General features: G+C 45.4%; 1 protein-coding gene across 1 annotated transcript; it reads left to right on the top strand.

Annotated features, from left to right (window-relative positions):
• The first annotated feature begins 855 nt into the window (after positions 1-855).
• On the top strand, positions 856-10,743 carry LOC132583697 (dickkopf-related protein 3-like). Its single transcript, XM_060255325.1, has 4 exons — positions 856-1,258; positions 5,478-5,655; positions 7,074-7,269; positions 10,577-10,743. Exons 1-4 carry the CDS (start codon positions 1,103-1,105, stop codon positions 10,629-10,631), a joined length of 585 nt encoding a protein of 194 aa, XP_060111308.1. The 5' UTR covers positions 856-1,102; the 3' UTR covers positions 10,632-10,743.
• The last annotated feature ends 14,078 nt before the right edge of the window (positions 10,744-24,821 follow it).

The raw sequence follows: 24,821 nt of genomic DNA, 5'->3' as shown, positions 1-24,821 counted from the left end.
CATTGCCACTGAGCTGTGTTCTCTTTTCTTGCCCAAATTCCCCCTTCTCCACAAGCCACCTCTAAAGAGCCAGGAATTTCCCAAGCAGGAGATAGCAACTTCTAGCTTTTGTTGTGATTTCATAGCCTCCATGAGTTCATTCTGTGTGTTTTTTTTTTTAATGGGCAAGATTTTGGGGAGATTCTGTCAGGAAAGTGCACTTGTATACATTGGACCAAACAATGGAACCCCCTTCTATCAGAAATAATAATTATTGTCTCCTGAGGGCACAAAAATGCTATTAACTGATCACTGTTTACTGTTCCAACATCTTGTGTCGACTGATAGCTTTCTTGTATGAAGAAGAAGAAGGGGCCATGGCAGAGCATCTGCTTGGCAAGCAGAAGGTCCCAGGTTCAATCCCAGGCATCTCCAGTTAAAAGGAGCAGGTACTAGGTGATGTAAAAGATGTCCTCCTGGGCCCTGGACAGCCACTGCTAATGAGAATGGACAAGACTGACTTTGATAGACCCAATGGTCTGATTCACAGCATAAGGCAGCTTCACAAATTCAATAAAGATTTCCATTAGTCCTTCCTGAATCTCCTGCCAACCAATATCCTCTTTCTGTTTATCTCTTGGCTTTTCTGCTCTCTGGAAGATACCTGGAGTGCTGTTGGAGGAAGGAAAAAAGCATATTATTTATTTTTAAAAAAACCCCAAAGGAACAAGCAAAAAAACTTATAACGGGACACTGAGTTCCAGGGTGTTTTGGAGAAAGTGAACTCTGTGAACTCTTTCCACGTCAGACACTGTTTATGGTTTTATAATATGGGTCTATTTTGCTCCTATGTTGAACGGAGCCAACGCAATCAGGGATGCGGAGACAGAGGGGTATTGCTTGGCAGTCGTGGAGCCAGACTTCTGGGCTTTAGTTTGCTCTCCTGGAGAGCCAGGAGGGCCTAGGCATTATGCTAAGCCGCTAATCCCTGATCAGCCTCCTCCCCCTCCCCCCCCCCCATTAGATTGGCAAACAGCTTGAACCAGCAGGAGCTGAGATAGGCCTGGCTATATAAACTTTCCCAGCCTGGCTGACTTGCCAACTCCATCAGCACCGGGTCTTCATGATGGAAAATCATCTCTGCCTTATCATCTTCTTCCTCTGTCCGTCACCTGCTGTGCATGGCTACATCTGGGCCTGGATGTACTCCCTACCTAATCAGGACCCCAGCGAAGTGGCAGCCATAGGCTCTGGACCATCAGCTAGCCGGGACCTTAAGGTAAGCAAGTGTTGCATACTGTTTTACAGAACAGAGGTGCAGTCCTGAGACCACCTGTAAGCACCACGGGATATAATGGGACTTACTTCTGAGTAAGCAGGGACAGAACAGCACTCTGGGTTACACTTGGACATGTGAAAGTGCAGCTTCTTGTAAAGAGGGCATTAGCTTGAACTACCTGGGCCCTACAGGTAGGTGTATGAAGGGTGGGATGGCAGTTTGCTAAAACTTAGCCCCCAATCTTGTTTTCTTTTCCAGAAATGAACGATATAGCAAGATAACAAACTTGTACAAAGTGCTAGACCTGAATGCCAGTACATGTCCTTGAATGGGTATGAGGGGCTTAAGGGAAGAGACAGAGCGGAGGACACGGGCTTGCGGGGATTTGGAGAAATAAAAGACTGCAAAATGAATATCTAATGTCTATAATGAAGATGCTGGAAATCTGGGCCTTTCCTGCTGGAAGCTAGGGTTGCCAGCCACCTGGAGACTTCCCAGACTTACATTTGGTTTTCAGAGTTCAAGTAGCAGTTCTGCTGGCAAAAGTGGCTGCTTTAGAGGGTGGACTTGATGGTATTATACCCTCTGCTCCCCTAAATCCCATCCCCCCCCCGGTTCCATTTCCAAAGCTACAGGAATTTCCAACCCAGAGATGACAACCCTACAGTGGAAGCCCTGGTTAGAAATCCTGTTGAATGAGCACAGGCTGTGGTACATTGGTTCAGATGTGCCTTTCACACACCTACTTCCCATTGTCTTGGCTGCATAGGGTTGCCAGGTCTGTGTTGGAAAATACCTGGAGGCTTTGGGGGTGGAGCTGGGAGAGGGAGGGGTTTAGGGAAGGGAGGAGCCTCAGCATAGTACAGTGCCATAAAGTCCACCCTTCCAAGCAGCCATTTTCTCCAGAGGAGCTGGTCGCTGCCAGCTGGAAATCAGTTGGAGATTTTGGGGGTGGAGCTGGAGGAGGGCAGGGTTGGGAAAGGAGAGGGACTTCAGTGAAGTATAGTGCCATAGAATTCACCTTCCAAATCAGCCATTTTCTTTGGGTGAACCATTTTCTGTCACCTGGAATTTGGTTGTAATAGCAGATCTCCAGCCACCACCTGGAGGCTGGCAACACTACATTTGTCCCACCACTCTAGCCATCTTGGGGCTCAACCACAAACCCAGCAATGCTGGATTGCTAGAGATGTCCATGCTCTTTCCTTGCTTCCAGTTCAGTGACGAAATGCTAAGCTGGGGGAAAAAATAAGGTTACCAGCTCTTGGCTTGGACATTCCTGGAGATTTGGTGGGGGGGCTGGAGTCTAGAGAGGACAGGGTGTGTGTGTGTGTATGTATATATATATATATTTTTTTTTTCCCTTTAATATATACCCCACCCTCTCCGCAAGCGGACTCAGGGCAGCTAACAATCAGTTTCAAATTTCAGACAATACAAATTGAACAATCAAACTTCAAACAATAGACACTATTAAAACATTTTTAAAACCATTTTACGGTGCTGTTAAATATATGTTCCCTTTGGGCAAGGGGGGGTTCTCAGTAGCGTATAATACCATAGAGTCCACCTTCCAAAGCAGCTATTTCCTCCAGGAGAACGGATCTCTGTCAGCTGGAGGTCAGTTGTAATCCCAAGAGATCACAAGCCACTACTTGGAGGCTAGCAGCCCTAGCAGGAAAAAACAGGACAGTGTCGAGCAGAGTTATGTGGATCTTCTTGCTGCACTGGTGTAATTATCTGTGATGTACTGTTTTCTAGGCCTTAGTGTCTAAATTAGTGGCAGCTGGGATCACAGTGGGTCAGTATGGGTGCCATTTTACCTTTGTGGGGTTTCAGTGCACTAAACGAACTGTCTCAAAACCTAAAAGCTCTCTATCCAGATCATGGCACATCTTCCATACTAATTTAAACCAGCTTGAGATAGATTTATGACTGTTTTCTCCCCACGTACTGTAGATTTTGTTAAGAGTACTGAAAATTCTTAGTAGCTTGACTCTTTTAACAGAAGAAAAAGAGTTACCACCAGAAAAAAAGTGGTTAAAAAAGAGTAATGTAAACAGGCTCACAGCTAGGTCAAGAATCTGCTGCAGCTGCCCTCTTTTATATTTATTCATTCAAATAGGGCAGGTGTGGTGAAGTGGACAGAGCGTAGGACCTGGGAGGGCCAAGTTCAAATCCTTCACTTGACCATGGAAGCCTGCCAGATGATCTTGGGCCCATCGCAGTCTCTCAGCCTAATCTACCCTCGCAGAGTTGTTATTATGGGGATTAAGTGGAAGGGGGGGGAAAAGTATGCTTTGAGTTAGCCCCTTGATCAAGGAGAAAAGCAGGTATACATTTTTAATAAATACATGCTCTGCTTTTCTGCCCAAGAGGGACCCAAAGCAGCTTGTGACATTGTGTGTGTGTGTGAGAGAGAGAGAGTATTTTGTGTGTGTGTTTGTGAGAGAGAGCAGGCATGAAAGTTATAGTTGACTTCTAGCGACCCCTAGTGGGGTTTGGTGGTTTAGAGAAGTGGCTTGATACAGCCTGCCTCTACCTCCCAGCTGCTGGTATTCCAAGGAGATATCCCCATCCAGGTACTTGCCAGAGTTGACCCTGCTTTGTTTCTGAGATCTGTTGAAATGGGGCTATCCAGGTCAGGGCTCTTCTCCCTTGTTCTTACCTTCATTGTAGGGCTGCCAGCCTCCAAATGGGTGCTGAAGATCTCTCAGAATAACAGTTAATCTCCAGACTACATCCATCGCCAGCAGTCGGGAGACAGGGAAGGCTCTATTCAGCCACCTCTCTGAATCTCATCCAGGCCCCCAGTAGGGGTCAGTCACCAGAAGTCACCATGACTTCACACACACGCAAATACAAAAGAGAAAGAAATAATCATTTTTAAATTCACTACTTTGAAATCTGGCAAATCCTGAAATGTCCTCCCCTAAATTAATTCCAGCCTTAAGTTTCAAAATTTTAAATGCCTTGAAAAACTGCTTACGAATTCAAACATTTTTAACCTTTTTCGCACACAGCTTACCTCGCAGTCACAATCCTGTTCCCTCTGCAGCGTCTGTCGAATTTCCCACCATCTGCGCCGGAGTTACAGGAAGTGCCATGGCTTTTGCGTAGCAAACTTAAACTGGGTTTTAGCGGTTTACGTTTGCTACGCAAAAGCTGCGGCACTTCCTGTAACTGCGGCGCAGATAGTGGGAAATCTGACCAGACACTGCGGAGGGAACAGGATTGTGACTGCGAGGTGAGCTGTGTGCAAAAACGGTCAAAGTTTAAGAACTGAGGTGAGACTCTCCCTCCCGAAATTACTCTCACCTGGATATTTATTTGTTCATTATTCCCCATTCCTTTAAGGAATATGTTTTGTTCATTATTCATGTATTTAAAACATTCATTTCACTTCTCCTTGGGAAAACTGGCTGCTTGGAATGTGGACTGCATGGCATTATATTTTACTGAAGCTCCTCCCCTCCCTAAACTCCACTTTCCCAGGCTCCACCCTCAAATCTCCAGATATTTCTGAATTCAGGGCTGGTTAAACCAAGAAAAAACGACTGGCCCAAGGTCTCTCAGGAGATTTGAACCCAAGACTTCTAGATCCTGGTCCAACATTGTAACTACTATTCCACACCGTCTAAAGCCCCGTGACACAACAAGCTCGCTGAAGAAGAAGAATTGGATTTATACCCACCCTTCCCTTCCTCTCCCACCTTGTGAGCAGAGTCCCCTCTAAGCTGAGTTAGTGTGATCAAGCTCACAGGGGGGGGTTTTTTAGCCCAGGCTCATACATTTTGGTCTTAGCTCAGGAAAAATGGCCCCAGAGCAAACTAATTTATGCAGTAGTTCACAACTTTAATGCCAGTAGCTCACGAAGCAGGATCTTTGCTCACAAGACTCCACAGCTTAGAGTATGTATTGCCTGTGAGACAGGTGGGGCTGAGAGAGCTCTTTGAGAACTGCTCTTGAGAGAATGGCTGTGAGTGAGTTAGGATTGACTCAAGGTCTTCCAGCTGGCTGCATGTGGAGAATCAAACCTGGTTCTCCGGATAAGAGTCTGCTGCTCTTAACCATTACACCAAACTGTCTCTAAATTAATCTGGAGTTTACCCAGTAGCTGTCTGGGAGATCTTTGAGGAACCCCATGAGCCCTGGCTTCAGCTCCATGGACTCGGAATGGTGGAGGGGTGTGTATAATCAATCAATTTTTTCTTTACAGGCTGCTGTGTGCAGCCAGGAGGTGCCTTGTCCCCAAGGGCTCTTCTGCGACCACCATTTTGGACTCTGCCTAAGCCGCCGAGAAGAAGGGGAGTACTGCCGCTGGGACACCCACTGTGCCAAGGGTTTGAACTGCATGTTTGGCAGATGCCACCTGATTGTGCCAAGCGGGCAGGAAGGTAAGGCGTGGAGAGGCAAGCTGCTCTCCCTAATCTTAGGGGAAGACTTTTGTGTTTTCGGACAGGAACTGAATCAGGATTTAATTTGAAGTAATTGCTCCCTCCCGAGGCACGTGAAGGAAGACAGCAGGCTTCCATGCATGCCAGGAATATGTTCATGGCCAATGAATCAATCCAGTTTGCCATCTGGGATTACAGGGTGGGGCTCATAGGCCAGAGGGCGTGGCTTCCTGACAGAGACCAGCTATCTTTAATGCATCTCATACGGCCCGCAAATAAACAGTAACAATAGTGGACCACACATCTGTATTCATGCATCTTTCATCCAAAGAAAATTAATTAGGTGACAAATATCAAAAGTTCTGAACTCTCAAACAGCAAATGTTCCCAAAGCATCTGGAATCCTGACACTGCTGTCCTAAACAGAGTTATATCCTTCTAAATCCGTTGATTTAAGTTGATTGAGAAGAGTCTAATTCTGCTTAGGATAGCGGTATAAGTCTTTCTTTCTAAAGAAAAAGAGATGTCACCAGTTTCAGGATGGGTGGGCAGGATTTGTGACATGTTCAGATATTTTGGACGGGAGGTTCTCATTCAAATCCTTAAACCTCAGACTTGCACAATATTTTCAGAACCAAAGTATTTGGGCTGCAGCCTGCAGGGCTGGATTAACAATTAGGCCAAGTAGGCAGTGGCCTATGGGCCCCCACGCCTTTAGGGGCCCCAGGCCGGCTCCCCCTCCAGTTTCCCCCCTTTTGCAGCCCTCCCAGCCTGCACATGCAGCCAGCAACTGAGCCGCTCTTTGCCCGACTTGCCTGGTGCAGCTGATGCTAGCGTCACAGCCAAGTTTGCCTCTCTCTGCCTCTCCCCCGCAGCTTTGTCAAAGGGGCTTTTGAGAAGGTGCCTGCGAACTGCAGCAGGGGCCACAGGCAGCAGGGCAGCCACTCCAACTCTGAGATAATTTGCGAGGGCCCTCCCAAGATTTTGACTGCCTAGAGGCCTCCATGGGGTTTAATCCTGCCCTGGCAGCCTGGTGTGTACTATGATGATCCAGCTTGTGTTGTTATTGTTGCCGTAAATTCACAGCTGACTTATGGTGACCCCAGAGGGTTTTCAAGGCAAGAGGTGTCCAGAGGTGGTTTGCCTCTGCGTAGCAACCCTGGTATTCCTTGGTGGTCTCCCATCCAAATACTAGCCAGAGCCGACCCTGCTTAGCTTCTGAGATCTGATGAGATCAGGCTAGCCTGGTCAGGCTTATCTAGGGAGGGAGATTCTCACCTCAGTTCTTAAACTTTGAGTTTGTAAGCAATTTTTTTTAAGGCATTTAACCTTTTGAAACCAAGACTAGGATTAATGTAGGGGAAGATAATTCAGATTTGCAGGATTTGCTAGATTTTTATTTTCTTTGGTTCTTGCAGGTGCCCGCTGCCACCAGGATAAAGACTGTGGTCCTCATGCATGCTGTGCCCGCCTTCATGGGGAAATGGTTTGCAAGAAACGGCTGCATTTAGGTGATGGATGCTACATCCCCCAAGGAGGTATTGCATTCAGCTTGAATCAAGTGTGTCCCTGTCTAGAAGGGCTTGTTTGCAGAAGGACCTCTTCTAAGCAACAGTAAGTAACCTCAGTGACTAATTCCTGGTGGGTAGATTTCTTAGTCTGCAGCAGCAAAATGAAACTGGGATCTGGTGGGCAGGCACCTTCAAGACTAACAAAATTTTATTCCAGTGTTCGTGAATCAGATCTTCCTTCATCAGATGCACTGAAGTGTACATTAAAAAGACAGTCCCCTGCAAAAGCACCAGTCATTTCTGACTCTGGGGTGACATCACATCATGACGTTTCCAGGGCAGACTTTTTACAGGGTGGTTTGCCATCACCTTCCCCAGTCATCTACACTTTCCCCCCAGCAAGCTGGGTACTTATTTTACTGACCTTGGAAGGATGGAAGCCTGGGTCAACCTTGAGCCGGCTACCTGAACCCAGCTTCTGCTAGGATTGAACTCAGGTCGTGAGCAGAGAACTCAGACTGCACCTGATGAAGTGAGCTTTGATTCACAAACACATACACACTTTTTGTTCGTTTTCAAGACTCCCACTGGTTTATTTTATCACTGGGAATGGAGGGTGGGAAAGAAGAGAACAGCAACATTACCCCTAGTATGGATTCCTGAGCATAGCATAGCCTTCCTCCATCAGTGAGGCCTATTGCATTTCTGGGGGGGGGGGGGGGGGGGAGGGATTAAAGGAATGAATTGGAATAGCTAGGGTAACCATGTTTATTTTAGTTATTCACAAAGATTTATCGCCTGTCTTTCCGGGGGGGGGGGGGGGGGAGAGAAAAGATCCCAGTGTAGCTTACTAAATATATTGGAATTTTTTTTATAAATGTGAAACACATTTGAAAACTAAAAGAAAACAATTATACTACTGTGTATAGCTTGTTGAAATTAGGATTCTGCTGTGGAATTTTGCATAGTTCAATGTGTCATGTTAATATTCATGATTTGCTTGTGTTTGGTTTTTAAACTTCTGGTTGTTTTTACAACCTTAACACAATTGCATTCTTTGTTAAAAGTTCCATCTGTTGACTTACTCTACCCTACTCTACGTAATCTGCCTTGAGTTCAAGTGAGAAAGGCAGTGGACAAATAATGTAAATAAATAAAACCACATGTATAAACTGTCATCCAAACCCAGTTGCTGAGAATGTGTCTCTGTGCATTGCAGTATTTTTGTATGGCAAACAATAGCAAAAATGGGCTCCTGTGTTAAAACACGACACAGCTATATAAAGCACAGGAAAATGCACTTCTCATACAATTCAGTATCTTATATCACAGTGAACTTTATATGTTTTGTATAACAGTAAATCTGAAGCTATATGCAATTTCTCTATTAATGCAAAACGTTCAAGTCCTATGTCTCCAGCAGTAGCAAAGTACTGGAAAGTTACTCAATCCACATCTCATTAAAAAGTCCACTGTACAAAACAAAAGTCCTTCAAAACAGAGTGCTCAAGGAATTATTTAACAAGACAAAAAACTCTGGAAGTCTCTTGCTCATGGGATCGTTTCCACTGGAAGTAGGGTCTTTTTCAAGGGCTGGAATTTCCTCCTCACCAATAATTTATATGGAACGATAAAGCCTTCCACAGTTGCAAAAGTGGTCGCTCTGACCTACAGTTTAAGAACCTGACAAGCCCAAGCCGTTCTTCAAAGTTCACTGTGATGTAAGATATTGAATTTTATGAGAAGTGCATTTTCCTGCGTTTTATATAGCCATGTAGTGTTTTTGTCTGGAACAGTGCAAAATTCCAAATCTTAATAAAGACCTTCCTGAACTTGCATCAGACTTCCTTTAAGCTCTGGGCCAGGCTCAGAATCCTGCTAGCTACAAGGAGGATAAAGGTGAGCAGGCGAAGGGCGAGTGTTGCATTAGCTCAGGAGAGCAAGTCAGGAGGGCAACATTTGGGACAAAATCATGTGGGGTGTCAGCCTCCACTTTCCCTTTTTAAAAACTCGATATCATCATATTTTTTAAAAAAAAAACACTCTCGCTCTTTAAATGCAAGCTGTAACACCCTAAGCCCAAGAAGCCTAGATTTTGAAAAAAAAGATTAGGTAGGGCCATTAGTGGGACTGTCTGTAGTTTACCTAGGAGCCTGCCTAGCCTCTGTCCAAGGGTCAAGTTCACACATTACAAAATTCTGGTGTCTCCCATGTGATTGGTCCACAGATAAGTTATGGGTAAGGTGGCCAGGGTCCTCCCTGGCTTCCAATAGGAAGTAAGGTTGCCAGATGCAGTTTGGGAAACATCTGGAGATGTGAGGATGGCGCTTGGGGAGGACTGGGACCTCTGTGGGGGTACAGTGCCATCAAGACCACCCTCCAAAAGATACATTTTCTCCAGGAGAACTAAATGAGCTGTAATTCTGGGGATACTCAGGCCCCACCTGGAGACACGGCATCCGTATCTGAGAATGAAACAGAATAGATAGTTCTGTTTAATTCTCAGATATGTTCAGGTCTGATTTAGATTGGGAATCACAGCCTATGCAAAGCGGGAGCTTTAACTCCCTGCCAGCACCAGTTTCTTAGCCTGACATGCTCCAGAGAGCCGGGACTTGCCCCATTGGGGAAACATACAGACAGCCCATCCCTACTTGTACATTTCCCCAAGGGGGCAAATAGTAGCTCCATGAGGATATTTCAGTATAGACAGGAAGACTTTAAACCTCCTTTTGCCACAGTCCATGGTCTTGATTCAAATCAGTCTTACATGTGCCTAGGAATTAAATTCTGAGCACAGAACTACCAGCCAATGTCTGACCAATCCTCAATACACTGGGGAAACAAGAACATGTGCATTGGCCCTTATAAAGAAAATGTAGCATGTAGTTTGAGGTTTAAGACATGCTCTACTGCAGGGGTGGCCAAACTTGCTTAATGTAAGAGTCAATTAGAATAAACATCAGATTTTTGAGAGCCGTTAAGACATGGACATCGGATGCTTGAGAGCCGCAATGCAGGAAGGAAGGCAGACAGGCAAATAGATAAAGGGAGGAGAACTGGAAAGAAAGCAGCTTTAACTTTAAATGAATTCTTCAAGCTGTTGGCTGGCTTAGCTTGAAGAAGTGATTTAAAGAGAGAAATGCCTTCTCCAAGCTAGCTGACGGGGCTTCAAGAGCCACACAACATGTGTGGAAGAACCATATGTGGCTCCTGAGCCACAGTTTGGCCACCCTTGCTCTACTGACTGGGTAGGGTTTATTCTGAGCCAGAGTTGCCCCCTGCAGCTCACTTACGCTTGAACAATCTGCTGTTCTCTGACCTGTCTGCTTTTGCTGTCTGTTGTGCTACAAAAACTTGAACCAAGAGGAATCGGCCTAACTAACTCTTTTTCTTTTTCTTTCCACCAGGATAGCAGCTGAGTACCGGCCAGAGAAAGGCGAGTGGCAATGCCAGAAAAAATAAGTTTTAAAATAACAGTATTTAATAATCCCTGTAAATAGCACTGTACATAGAGTTGTTCTGCCCTTTGTGTCTCTGTCTGGATGTTTTTAAATAAAACAAGCCATAAAACCTAGCCTAATGTTGTCCTTTAAAAGAACAAGCCCATGGTATGAGCAAACAGATTGAACTTACCTGGAAACAAGCTGAGGAAACCTTACTTAAACGCGCCTGCCTCTACACTTCCTTCCTGCCTCCTACTCCCTGGGTAATCCTCCTTCCCTTGTATTTGTAGAGGCGAACAACATGGTGTGTCCTGTCTAACTATAAATAGCTTGAGCCCCATACACCCTGCTGAGGGGCTGTGGTTCAGGAGTCAGTACTGTTTCACAGATGTTCTTTCAGCAAAGTCTGAGGGCGAAGTGAGGCCTCAAATACTCATGAAAGGTGATGGAAAGTCAAGCCCTTCCCCCCTAGCTCTTAAAGGTACCAAGCTTGGTGATGGTGCTCTTACAGAGCTGGGGTGGTTCTTGGCTTTGTGGGGCTCGAGTGAACAGTTGGGGAGATACCTCAGGTGCTGCAATGGGCTTTGGGGTAGAGGGTTCAGGGTCCCAGTCAGATGGTGGGGCTGTATCCCAGGTTGACAGGGTTGGTTCCTTTTGCACTTCAGAGGGGGTTCCTGGAGGCGTCTCAACTTTCTCCTTCTGTGATGGTGTCGGGGCTAGGCTTACCAATCCCCAGGTCCCAGCAGGAGTACTTCCGCTTTCCCAGGCTCCTTCCCGCCCCCAGAGGACCATGTGCCTTTCTCCCTCCGAAGGTTTCAGTCTACGATTGAAAGGCTTCCTCTTGGGATGGTGTGTCTGTGTTACTTTGGAGAAGTTGGCAGCAACTCATGAGTAGAGAGGCCAATCCCTCGCTTCAGTGTCACCAGAAAGGGGGGTGGGGAGGGAAACGTCTGCTGGGCACTTCATTATTCCCTATGTGGAGATTGATTCTCATAGGGCATAATGCAGAATTAATCTGGAGGTTTTGGGGGCTCTGGGGGGGCTGTTTTTTGAGGCAGAGGCACCAAATTTTCAGTATAGTTATCTAATGTGTCTCCCCAAAGTACCCCCCCAAGTTTCAAAATGATTGGACCAGGGAGTCCAATTCTATGAGCCCCAAAAGAAGGTGCCCCTATCCTTCATTATTTCCTATGGAAGGAAGACATTTAAAAAGGTGTGCTGTCTCTTTAAATGTGATGGCCAGAACTCCCTTGGAGTTCAATTATGCTTGTCACACCCTTGTTCCTGGCTCCGCCCCCAATGTCTCCTGACTCCACCCCAATGTCTCCTGGCTTCACCCCCAAAGTCCCCAGATATTTCTTGAATTGGACTTGGCAACCCTAGTTGGGGATCACCTCACCCCCCCCCCCCATCTTATCTTTTGTTATCTAACAATAAATCTCTATGCTGTTCCATGATGCTATGTAGAGAAAATGGCTGATCCATTTAGCATCCAAAGTGCGGCATTCTTAGAACCAACACAACAATAGCAGGCTTGGCTCTTTAAATGTAAGTCTGTCCCACGCATGTATAAAGTTTTTTGGGGGGTGTGTGTGTGTGGGGGTGTCATTTTAAGATAGTGTTGCCAACCTCTGTTTGGTGGCAAGAGATCTTTTGAGATTACAGCTGATCTCCAGGTGACAGAGAACAATTCACCTGAAGAAAATGGCTGCTTTGGAAGGTGGACTCTGGCATTATACCTCATTGAAGTCCATCCCTAAACCACATCCTCCTCAGACTCCACCCCCAAAATCTCCAGGTATTTACCAAGCAGGAGCTAGCAACCCTATTTTAAGAGCAAAAGACTGCTACCTACTGCTTATGACCTCTTCAGTCCAAGGAGATATTTTAGGCTCTCCTAGAGCCCCGTGGCGCAGAGTGGTAAAGCTGTAGTACTGCAGTCGGAGCCCACTGCTGATGACTTGAGTTTGATCCCAGCGGAAGCTGGTTCAGGTAGCTGGCTCCAGGTTGACTTAGTCTTCCATCCTTCTGAGGTCGGTAAAATGAGTACCCAGCTTGCTGGGGGGAAAGTGTAGATGACTGAGGAAGGCAATTGCAAACCACCCTGTAAAAAAAAAATGTCTGCCATGAAAATGTTGTGAAAGTAGCGCCACCCCAGAGTAAAAAATGACTGGTGCTTGCACAGGGGATTACCTTTACCTTTTTATACTTAACTGAAAGAGCCCCGTAGCGCAGAGTGGTAAAGATGCAGTACTGCAATCGTAAACTCTGCTCGTGACCTGAGTTTGATCCCGGCAGAAGCTGGGTTCAAGTAGCCAGCTCCAGGTTGCCTCAGCCTTCCATCCATCCGAGGTCGGTAAAATGAGTACCCAGCTTGCTGGGGGGAAAGTGTAGATGACTAGGGAAGGCAATGGCAAACCACCCTGTAAAAAGTCTGCTGTGAAAACGATGTGAAAGCAACGTCACCCCAGAGTCTGAAATGACTGGTGCTTGCACAGGGGACTACCTTTTTTTATATTGAACTGAGGAAAGCGCAGATTTCTACAGAGCTGAGGAAAGCGCAGATTATAAGAATCCTGTTCTTTTTCAGTGAGGCTTAATCCCAGGAAAGTGCTTTTAGGATTATTTTTGTCAAAAATGTGTGTAGAGGGTAGATTGTCAGACTAGGATCTGGGACACCCAGATTTGAACCTGCACTCTGCCATAGAAGCTTGGGCCAGTCTCATACTTTGAACCTACAGGGTTGTTATAAGGTAGGGTTGCCAGCCTCCAGGTGGGGCCTGGAAATCTTCCACTTTTACAACTGATCTCCAGCTGGCAAAGATCAGGTTCCCTGGAGAAAATGGCTGTTTTGAAGGGTAGACTCTATGGCATTGTACCATTCTGAGGTCCCTCTCTTCCCCTCTCCCAGCTCCATCCCCAAAGCCTCCAGCTTTTTTCCAACACAGACTTGGCAACCCTATTATAAGGATACAATGGTGAAGGGCAGAATGTTGTAAATCACTTGGGTCCTTGTTGGGGAGAATGAAGTAAAATAAAAATGAAGTAAAGTAAAAAACTGAAAGGATTATGCCTGGTTTGGGCTGCAGCAGCTTCACCACCACCCTGGCGTTCCTTTCCCTCAGAGACTAATTAAAATCTGAGCCAAGACATTTTCCAGAAATACAGTCAGTTCTTATTTGTGGTAGGCTTTTCACCTCTGGCTTTAAGCTAGTGTTGTTAAATTCACTTTGGTTGCACAACGCTTTATAGAATGGGCCTACTGCCAGCTAGGACTTAATGTGTTCTTGTTTTGCATTAGTACCTGCCTCGAGATCTTGGGCTGAACTGGCTTTTAAAATGAAAATATAAAATAAATGATGAAGTTGCTTACAGCCAGCTATGTGTGCTTCCTGGAGAGACAATCTCTTAGCAAAGTGCTTTGGTGCAACAGAATGATACCAGCCTTTGAATGCAAACAAGGGTCTTTTTTTGTAGTTCAAAAATAGCGTGGGTGTTATTTTCAACTAGCCAAATACCACAAGTAGGCAAGTGGAGGTACCGCTCAATAGCAGAGCATTGGGGCAGCTAATTAAGCGATCTGTGATGTAAATCTAAATATTCCTTCTTTGCTGTTCAGTTCAAGAGGTTTAATTTCCCACTTAAAATGAAGGGACTGCATTTTCTGGCTGCAAATGAAAAGCCAGGCTTTTCATGCAGAGAAAAAACCCAAATATTTCTTCAAATGAAGCTCTTTCAGAGGTTATCTTGGTGAGTTTGCACAGGATGGGAGGGCTCACTTTAAACATAACACAAAACCACTGTTTATTCAAAGTGTGGCTAGTTTCTGCAGCTAGTAGGACCTGGCTTGCAGACGAGTATTCAAATCCTGGCTTGTCTTAACAAACGCTGGTTTCTATTGCCTTTCCTTCACCTCCTCTATACAGTCTAGAAACTTAGCTGGTATCCTGGCATGTATTGTGGTGAGGGCCGCACAGGGATCAAGTCAGGATGAAGTCAAGATACCTGCATTCATATTGTAAATATGTTATAGTTTAAACTACCTGTGGTTAATAAAACAGTTTCAAACCGACATTTCCAATCCTTGAGTGAGATATCTTAACTCAGGGGTGTCAAATGTGCGGCCTGGGGGGTCAAATCAGGCCCTTGGAAGGCTCCTATCAGGCCCCTGACAACTTGCTGTTGTCTGCTTCCTTCTCCTTCTCTCTTGTTTCCTTCTGCATAACAACTTGCTTTTGGGGGCTTGCTCAATTGCACAGGAGCTACAGAGCAAAACCTCTGTTTTCTCCATTGATTGAGGCTCCTCCCTTAGGGAGAAAGGGGGGGGGAGGGAAAGCTTGCTTTGCCAGGCTCTCTCAATCGCACAGCAGAGCTACTGAGCCAACCTCTCTTCCTTCTATTGGCTTCTCTCCCTCCTGGTCCCTGGAGGAATGAAGGAAAGAGCCAGAGCTTCCTTTGCCCAGTTCCCTGGATCCTAGGGGAGAAATACAAAGAAAGTACCTTTAAGATCAACGAGAGGTAATGTTTTAAGCATGTTTTTTTTTTTTAAATCTTTAATTGTGTTTGTCTGTTTGTAAAGTTTATATCTCTGCTACCTGGCATTTCATTTTATGACACGCATGGCCTGGCCCAACAAGGTCTCATTTATGTCAGATCTGGCCCTCCAAACAAATGAGTTTGACACCCCTGACTGATCCTAGGTAGCAAAGTGGCCCTCATTCAGACACTTACAATAGCAAAATTCAGGGGTCCTCATGCCCATCAACACCTTTCTTGTTGCGGACCAGTTGTGTAGGGTCTAGTGGGGCTCTTGCCCAGCAGGTCTTCTGATTGGCCACAGAAGATCCAATTAGCTATGTTCGTTTTAAAAAGTTTCAGTGGCAGTTGCCACCACCATTTTCTTCTTGCACACTCCTTTCTCCCAGAGGATTCTTTTAAATTGCCTCTCTTTTCCCCTGCCCTTGGGCTTCCTCTAGGTATACACCTCCACCTTGTTGTAAATCAAGGTTTTCTGGCTGACTTCGCCTCCTGTAATGGCCATTTTGTGGCTGCACCCACCATCCTAGGTACCCATGGTCTCCAAAAGCTTGGGGACTCTTGAGAACGATGACTTTACATGGCACCTGAACTGAGCTAACATATAGGAATAATTTCTTTCTGTCCCCAACAGGAACCTGTTAAATTTGCAGACTGGAATAAATGACTGAATTTTGTTTTAAGTGGCACTCACAGGGGTAGAAGACATATCTAGAGCTGTAAATCATACCTTTTCTGGCTGTGTAAAGTCTAATTGGAAGTGTATGACACATGATTACTTGCAATGCTTTTTTTGCTGAGTCTGAGCTGCAGGCAACTTTATGATCAATTCTATTTCAGTCTCTCTACAGCAACACAAAAACAGCAGTTTGGGGGGTATCTTAAAGACTAAGGCTGGCTTCACAAATGCCGCTTCCCCCCTACTATTGGGATGCACATGTGAAAACCCACCAGATCTTTTTAAATGTGTTTATTTTGCATTTATAAATTTATTTCCAGCCAGGCAGATTACAATTGTATTTGTCAGCTTTACAGTGTGAGAGTGATTTCAGTCTAACAGATTTATTGCGGCTGAAGCTTTAGCTGTGCAATCCCATGCAGAGTTATTCCAGTCTAACCCCATAAAATTAGTAGGCATAAAATGGAATAACACTGCATAGGATTGCACTGTTGGGATCTAAAGCCTTCTGCGTGTTGCAGCCTCAAAATTGTTAAGAGCAGGACTATTTTTTTTAACAAGAAAGCACAGGAACAGTTTCGGCTGGCTTGGTGTCAGAAGGTGTGGCCTAATATGCAAATGAGTTCCTGCTGGGCTTTTTCTACAAAAAAGCCCTGGGTGTAGTCATGTCAGTCTGTTGTCACAAAACAAAACAAAAGCCCAAGAGTACTTTAAAGACTTACAACCTTTGTTTCAACATGAGCTTTTGTGAGTCCTGTCTTAAAATATAAATGTTGTTAGTCTCTTTACGGTGCTACTGGGCTTTAGTCAGATTTCCCTGAATCCAGTAGAAACTTTTGTCCAAATCGAGCAGTCTTTAAAGTCCCACAAGCCTCTTCCTGTAGAGCAGTCTCTGCATGCTGTGAAAGGCTGGGCGATAAACAAGCAGATGTGATTCCAATAAGAAAGAACTGCCGTAGACTGTGACCAAAGCTTGTATGGGAATGGGTATGCCCCCTAGTGGCATGGTATAGCCCACTCTTTGAAGCCAGGCAAGGTCAGTACTTGGAAGGAAGACCACCAAGGAAGGCTCTGCAGAGGAAGGCAATGGCAAACCACCTCTGCTTCTCGTTTGCCTTGAAAGGCCTTGCTGGGGTCGCTATAGGTCTACTGTGTCTTGATGGCATCTTACACGCACATGCCACCTGTTTTGGATAGGGTACTTCTGGATTCCTTGTTTTCCTTGAATAAATGGGTGACAGAGGTAACTAGAAGTACTAGAGTTCCCCAGTCCACTTGGCCATGGCCACCAGTGGGGGTTGGGGTGTAGGGTTGCCAGATCCAGGTTGGGAACTCCTGGAGATTTGGGAATGGAGCCTGGGGAGGGTTGGGACTTCAGTTGGGTACAATGCCATAGAATCCACCCTCCAGAGCATCCATTTTCTCCAGGAGAACTGATCTCTGTAGTTTGGAGATATGCCATAATTCCAGGGGATCCCCAGGAGGACTCACCTGAAGGATGGCATCCCTACCATTTACCAGCTTTAGCTGCTGTGCCTGCTGTGACAGTTCAAGGAAAAAGTTGACCTGTTCACAGTCAGGCATGCCTTGCTAACATCAAGGCTAAACTACTGCAACACGCTGCACAAAGGGCTGCTTTCGGAGACAGTTTGGAAACTTCAAACAGTACAAAGCATTGCCCACCCAGTCGAAATAAGACACAGACACAAAGTATTGGGTTTAAACCGGGCCGCTTTTATTGAACTCAATTAACTTATGAACTCGGCAGGGATAAAGCCTAACCAGACAAGCCCCTGGGGTCACCCACGGACCCCGCCTTGTCCAAAGGGCGAGCAACCCTGCCCCCAGCACAAACCCGCCGTATTCGGGTTGTAACTGAGCGGCCAGGCCTCCAGCCTTTCTCCACCTGGGCTAGCATCGATCCCCCATGGAAAGATCCGCCCCAGGTGAGGCTCCCCGTGATCTGCATTCCCCGCACTGAGCCGTTTAGCCCATCTGCGGTTCATACAGACTACACGCACCAAAGGTGCTAGGCCATAGGTGCTCCCCTGAAACACTGTGGCCAACCCATCCCCGGCCAGCGACCAACTACAATCCACCCAACAACCTAACACTATAAGGCAGTACAAGGTAGGCGAAAAACAACCCCACATGAGCCAATTATGCGGAGCTGAAAAAATTCCTACCTGGCCCCCAACAAGGCGACCGGTTGAAACCTGTACTGTCAAGGGAGGGTGGGTGGGCAGAGAGCCAAGAAGACAGCCGCACTGAGTGGGGCGGGGCCAGGGCTTATATAGCCCTGGCGCCACGCCCCGCTCAAGCCCCGGATGGGCTGTTGCTGTCATCGCCTGTCCTCATTCTTCCGGGCGGGCAAATGCGGCCCCCAGCCTGAACGCCGGCGTTGCCGGCTTGGCTGGGAAGGGCCGAGCCTAGCTGGTAGAGTGGTAACAGGTGTTTGCCACAGGCAATGTCCCCTCTAAGCTGAGTTAGTATGAGCTAGCTCACAGATTTTTAGCCTGCAACTCACACATTTTTGTCTTAGCTCAGGAAGGAGGACCCCACTGCACACTAATTTATGCAGTAGCTCACAACTTTAATGCCAGTAGCTCACAACGAATAATTTTTGCTCACAAGACTCTGCAGCTTAGAGGGAACATTGGCCACAGGCACTTCAATCTCAACTATACTGGCTTCCAGCATTTTTCCAGACTCAATTTAGAGTGCTGGTTTTAGCTTTTAAAGCCCTTAATGACCTGGACCCAAAGAAAGACAATCCTCTCCTCTATTGATCTGCTTGGATTCTTAGATCATTGAGGGAGAGATGCTACTGGAAATCTGCCCTCTCAGAGGTGTGGGTGGCTGGGACCCATAAGAGGGCCTTTTTAAAATTGCTGTTCCAAACTGTGCAGCTCCCTTAATCTGGAGATGTCATGCACTCTTATTCTGGAGATGTCATGCACTCTTATTCTGGTACCATCTGAAATGCTTTCTGTTTCCAAGGACCAGGGCCAGCCCTGCCACTAGGCAAAATAGGCAATTGCCTAGGGCGCTGGCCTTCGGGGGGGGGTGCCAAACTGGATGCACATTTTCCCCACAATTCAGAAAATTGGTTATCAGTATGGGGTAGGGTTGCCAATCCCCAGATGGGGGCAGGGGATCCCCCGGTGTGGAGGCCCTTCCCCCGCTTCAGGGTCATCAGAAAGCGGGGAGAGGGGAGGGAAATGTCTGCTGGGAACTCTGTTATTCCCTATGGAGATTTATTCCCATAGAAAATCATGGAGAGTTGATCTGCGGGTATCTGGGGCTCTGGGGGGGCTGTTTTTTGAGGTAGAAGCACCAAATGTTCCGTATAGCATCTAGTGCTTCTCCCCAAAATACCCCCCCAAGTTTCAAAACAATTGGACCAGGGGGTCCAATTCTATGAGCCCCAAAAGAAGGTGCCCGTATCCTTCATTATTTCCTATGGAGGGAAGGCATTGAAAAGGTGTGCCGTTCCTTTAAATGTGATGGCCAGAACTCCCTTTGGAGTTCAATTATGCTTGTCACAGCCTTGATCTTGGCTCCACCCCTAATGTCTCCTGGCTCCACCCCCAAAGTCTCCTGGCTCCACCCCCAAAGTCCCCAGATATTTATTAAATTGGACTTGGCAACCCTAGTATGGGGGGTGGGGGTGCCAGAAGTTAGCTTTGCCTAGGGTGCCAGATAGTCTAAGGCTGGCCCTCCCAAGGACCTATGAGGGACATGATTGTTTTTGTACTTTGGGATTTTAGTAGAACAAAGTTTGAGTCCAGTGGCACCCTTACCCACAAAGTTTTATTCTAGGTATAAGCTTTTGTGTGCCCACATACACTGAAGAAGAGTGAGTGGTGTGCACACAAAAGCTTATACCCAGAATACAACTTTTTTTTGGTCTTAAAGCTGGCGCTGGGCTTAAACTTTGTTCTGCTGCTTCAGACCAGCCCTGCTACCCACCTGAATCTATCTTCTTGGGATTTTAATGATTACTTAAATTGTAATATTGATTTTAGTTATGGGTTGATTTTATTTTTAATGTATTATTGCACCCTGTATTTTATTTACAAGCCCTCTTGATTGGATAGTCTGTGATTAGGAAAGCAGCCTAGACATGTTATAAGTAAAAATATTCTTTATTTTAGGCTGGGGTGGCCAAACTGCAGCTTGGGAGCCATATGTGGCTCTTTCACATATATTGTGCTGTTTTCAAAGCCCCCACCAAAGCCCCCTGTCAACTGGCTTGCAGAAGGCATTTTCTTTAAATCACTTCTCCAAGCCAAGTCAGTCATCTTCCTTCCTTCCATTCTTCCTTCCTTCGGCTCTCAAACTTCTGACATTTATTCTATGTGACTCTCAGTTTAAGCAAGTTTGGCCACTTCTGTTTTGGGCTCTCTGACAAAGTGTTTTGATAGAGACCAAGGAACAGCCATTAGAAACCTCTGCTCCAAGAAAAATAATGTGGGAACTGTAGGTTCAAGTCCTCATTCTGCCAACTCACTGGGCAGTTATGTAACACTGCAATTCAGGAATTTGAGTTTCCTACGTATAATTTGGCCCTAAAATCAGCTGTAGGTCCTCCAAAAAAGATCAGGCCTTAATACTATGCAGCAGGAAGGCTTACCTCTTTCCCTTTGTTCCCCATGGATTCTTTCCCTGTGCCCCAATCTATACTAACCTTCTCAGCCACTCCTAGCTTATCTTTGGGGCCCAATTATACATCTGGAGTTCCAGTCATGAAAATCTAACATCTCAGGCAGATTCTTTCTTAGTCTCATAGGCCAAAAGTTTAAAAACACGTGGAAATCTATAGGTCTTGAAAACTATTTGGGAGAAAAAGTGATCAAATAATTTTTTTGTAAGTTTCACCATAGGGAGGCCTTCGGAAATCTCAGTCATTTGGGGGTAAGGCACTTTTTCATGCTCAGAGACACTCTAGACTTTATTTTGCTCATCTGAGGTATCTGAAGTATGTGCTGTGAACATCAGAACAAGTTCCAGAAAAAGCTGAGGTAATTTCTTAGAACTGAGCATGTTCAACATATATAATTTTCCACTGCATCTTGAATATGCTGTTTCCACCTCTGTTAGGGCCAAATGCTGCTGACTGGATTACATGAACAGAATGGGCAGGATAAGAATGGTTAGTGTGGTTTTTGTTTGGTCACCACTCCACAAAGGGTGAGGGGGAGCAAAGTGATCATATCAGCAAGGAGAGGAAAGATTACACACTTCCTGTCTTGTAAGAACAAGCACCTCGACAGCAACAATATAATGATTAGTTGTGTCCTTCCTTAAAAAAAACAAGAGGAGAATAAATAGGCATTTGGGGATGGGCAATGTTTTCAGCATTTTTTAAATTAAATTAAGCATTGAGTACATACATATTCCCACATACCATATTGCCCACACATCTATTCACACACAAAACTATATTACAAAGAAACACATAAGTTGAAAACATAGTTCTAAGAACTTTCTAATAGCCTCTCAGTAACCTTTTCCACATATTTTGATGGCATTCAAATATAGTCTGTTTCAATGACAGTCTTTTTAAAAAAGATTAGCTTCATGAATGCCACTGAAAAACAAGCACTTTTCAAATTTACAAGGTCCAGCAGTTTACATATGGCTGAACAGTGAAGTCCATGAAGTTATTCTTCAAAACAAGGTTGTGATAAAAAAAATTGAGAATATATTGGAACTTTGTAGAGATTTATAGGAATAATTTGCTTTAAGAATATGAATATTACTATTAATGTATAGCCTACCTTTCTCATTTTTCAAGGTGGATTACAAAATGTGGGGAAGAGCACTGATTACAGCTGAGGAATGGCCCTTCAGAACAGCATTAGGCTCCCAAGCCATAATCTTTACTTCAGCATAATGGGACCAAGGCCCAAATCATCTCATGCCATCCAGTAACTAGAGAGGCAAAGAACTCTGATAAACAATATAGAAGAACTAGGATTACAGAAATGGGGAAGAACCATTGCATGGCAACAAAAACAATTGAACTGTACTGTTTATCTACCTATCACTCTTTTATTCCACCTGTCCTTCAAGGAGTTAACTAAAGTGTGTGTGGTTTGCCCTTCTTCCATTTTGCCTGCCCTATATAACAGTAACAACCCTGTGAGTAGGGTTGCCAATCCCCAGGTGGGAGCAGGGGATCCCCTAGTTTGGAGGCCCTCCCCCAGCTGCAGGGTCATCAGAAAGTGTGGGGGGATGTCTGCTGGGCACACCATTATGCTCTGTGGAGACTGATTCCCATAGGGCACGGGTGGCCAAACTGTGGCTGAAGAGCCACATGCGGCTCTTTCACACACATTGTGTGACTCTTTAATCCCCCCCATCCACCCTGTTGGCTTACTTGGAAAAGGCATTTCTCTCTTTAAATCACTTAAATTAAATCATTTAAAAACTTGGAAAAAGCATTTCTCTCTTTAAATCACTTAAGTTAAATAATTCAAAATTAAATTTCTTTTCTTTCCACCTTTCCCTCCCCATCTATTTGCCTTCCCTCCTTCTCTCCCTCCTTGTCTTGTGGTTCTCAAACATCTGATGTTTATTCTACGTGGCTCTTATGTTAAGCAAGTTTGGCCACGCCTGCCATAGGGTATAATGGAGAATTGATCTGTGGGTATCTGGGGCTTTGTGGGGGCTGTTTTGGGGGGTAGATGCACCAAATTTTCCACATAGCATCTGATGCCTCTCCTCAAAATACCCTTCAAGTTTCAGGGAAATGCTTTTTCCAAGTCTTTAATTGATTTAATTTAAGTGATTTAAAGAGAAACTTTAAATCCCTGGTCCAGTCCTCTGAGCCCCAAAATAAGGTCCCCTTATCCGTCAGTATTTCCAATGGAGGGAAGGCATTTAAAAGGTGTCCGGTTCCTTTAAACATGATGGCCCGAGCTCTCTTTGGAGTTCAATTGTGCTTGTCATAACCTTGCTCCTGGCCCCACCCCCAATGTCTCCTAGCTCCACCCCCAAAGTCCCCAGATATTTCTTGAATTGGACCTGGCAACCCTACTTGTGAGTTATGTTAGAGTAACATAAAGCAACTGTTCTAAAACCATCCTGTGAATATTGTATCTGAAGTAAGCATTTGAACCCGGATCTTTGAGACCCTAGTTTGACACTCAAACCACTACAACCACACTGGCTCCTTATATTTTTGTAAAATACTGTTTTGTATGTAAACTGATACGATTAATACAATATGTGAATGTTCTTTGCTGACTGCTTAAGATTTTTATGAGGTTGCAACTGTTTGTGTATGGTTTTCTAACGCTGTCATCTTTCATATGCTCAAAGGATGTTAAAACCACAAATTTGTTTATTGTTCTGCAGGCAGTGTGTGGTATATGGGTAGCAGATTGCTCTCCCACTTGAATTGATACCCATTGAGAATATGGCAGAGTAAAATATATATATTCTGTTGACTTGAGAGCTGGTGTGGTTGGTGTGGTGAAATGGGAGGATCCAAGTTGAAATACCCACTCAAGACCAAACTACAAGCTATGTTTGTCTCCAGACTGGCCATAAGGAGCTTCAGTCAGATGCTGTTTTGTGACTCTCCCACCCTGGAAATGCAGCTTTGAAGCCTACGATGACCAATTCAGATTGGGACCACGGGGAGAAGGGATCAAGCTTTCCCTTCCTGCCATTTTCTAAACCTGAAACAGCCTCCCTGCTCCCCACAAGGACCTGTCCTGTCCCCCAGAGGACTGTACATATTGGCAGTCTATTTGAACAGTCCCTAATGCAAAAAATAGTGGCTCCCAGGATCTGTTTCAGTTTGGAAAAAATGGTGTGAGGTAGGATTCATGTTCTAATCCTAATTGAGCCCTACATCATTCCTGAATAAAGACTGAAATTGATCCCAAAATTAAATTCTTCTACTTTATTCATTGGTGTTTTACCTGACTGAGCATGAAAACACCACCGTGCCCTCTTCAAAACACTAGACCACACAGCACAGGCAGTCATAGGAATTTACTGAATACACTTTTATGCCACCCTCCTGGGGGTATGGGGTTTGAACTGGAGGCACAATTAACTCCTCCATTTTATCCTCATAGCAACCCTTTAAAAGTAGGTTAGGCAGAGAGCGGATAACTAGCCAAAAAGAAAAGGCAAGGCATTCATCATCTTAATAAAATAAATAACAAAATAAATTCTGTGGCAAGGAGGAATTGGAACCCGGGTCTTCATCCAACACTCTAGCCCAGATGTGGCCAAAGTGTGGCTTTCACACATATTTGCGGCTCACCAAGCCAGTCAGCGGTTTGGTGAATGCATTTAAAGTTAAAGTTGCTTTTTCTCCACCTCCCTCTATTTGCTTTCTTTCCTACTTTCTTTCAATTCTTCCTGCCAGCCTGTCTGCTCTCAAACATCTGACATTCATGTTTTGCAGCTTACAAGCCAGATGGTGTAGTGGTTAAGTGTGTGGACTCTTATCTGGGAGAACCGGGTTTGATTCCCCACTCCTCCACTTGCACCTGCTGGAATGGCCTTGGGTTAGCCATGGCTCTAGCAGTGTTGTCCTTGAATGGGCAGTTGCTGTGAGAGCTCTCTCAGCCCCACCCACCTCACAGGGTGTCTGTTGTGAGGGGAGAAGATATAGGAGATTGTAAGCAGCTCTGAGTCTCTGATTTAGAGAGAAGGGCGGGGTATAAATCTGCAATTCTTCTTCAAACATCTGACATTTATTCTGCCTGACTCTTATGTTAAGCAAGTTTGGCCACCTCTGCTCTAGCCCTCAGAAGAGATTGCAGAAGGCTCTTCCTGCTCCTTAATCCCTCCCTTCGCACCAACCCATGAGATGGAGAAAGGGATTCCCCCTTCTGGACTGGGGCAGCCACCCGTCACGATCCAGAATTCTCCCACCTGGGAAATCCCTCCAGTTCAGAGGCCGAGCGAGTGGGCGGGGCTCCGAGTCCCGCGCGTCACCCGCGGAGTTTATAAAGGGGGCGGGGA

Source organism: Heteronotia binoei, chromosome 15, assembly GCF_032191835.1.
Source record: "Heteronotia binoei isolate CCM8104 ecotype False Entrance Well chromosome 15, APGP_CSIRO_Hbin_v1, whole genome shotgun sequence".
Lineage (NCBI taxonomy): Eukaryota > Metazoa > Chordata > Lepidosauria > Squamata > Gekkonidae > Heteronotia > Heteronotia binoei.
This window is presented reverse-complemented; position numbering and strand designations above follow the sequence as displayed.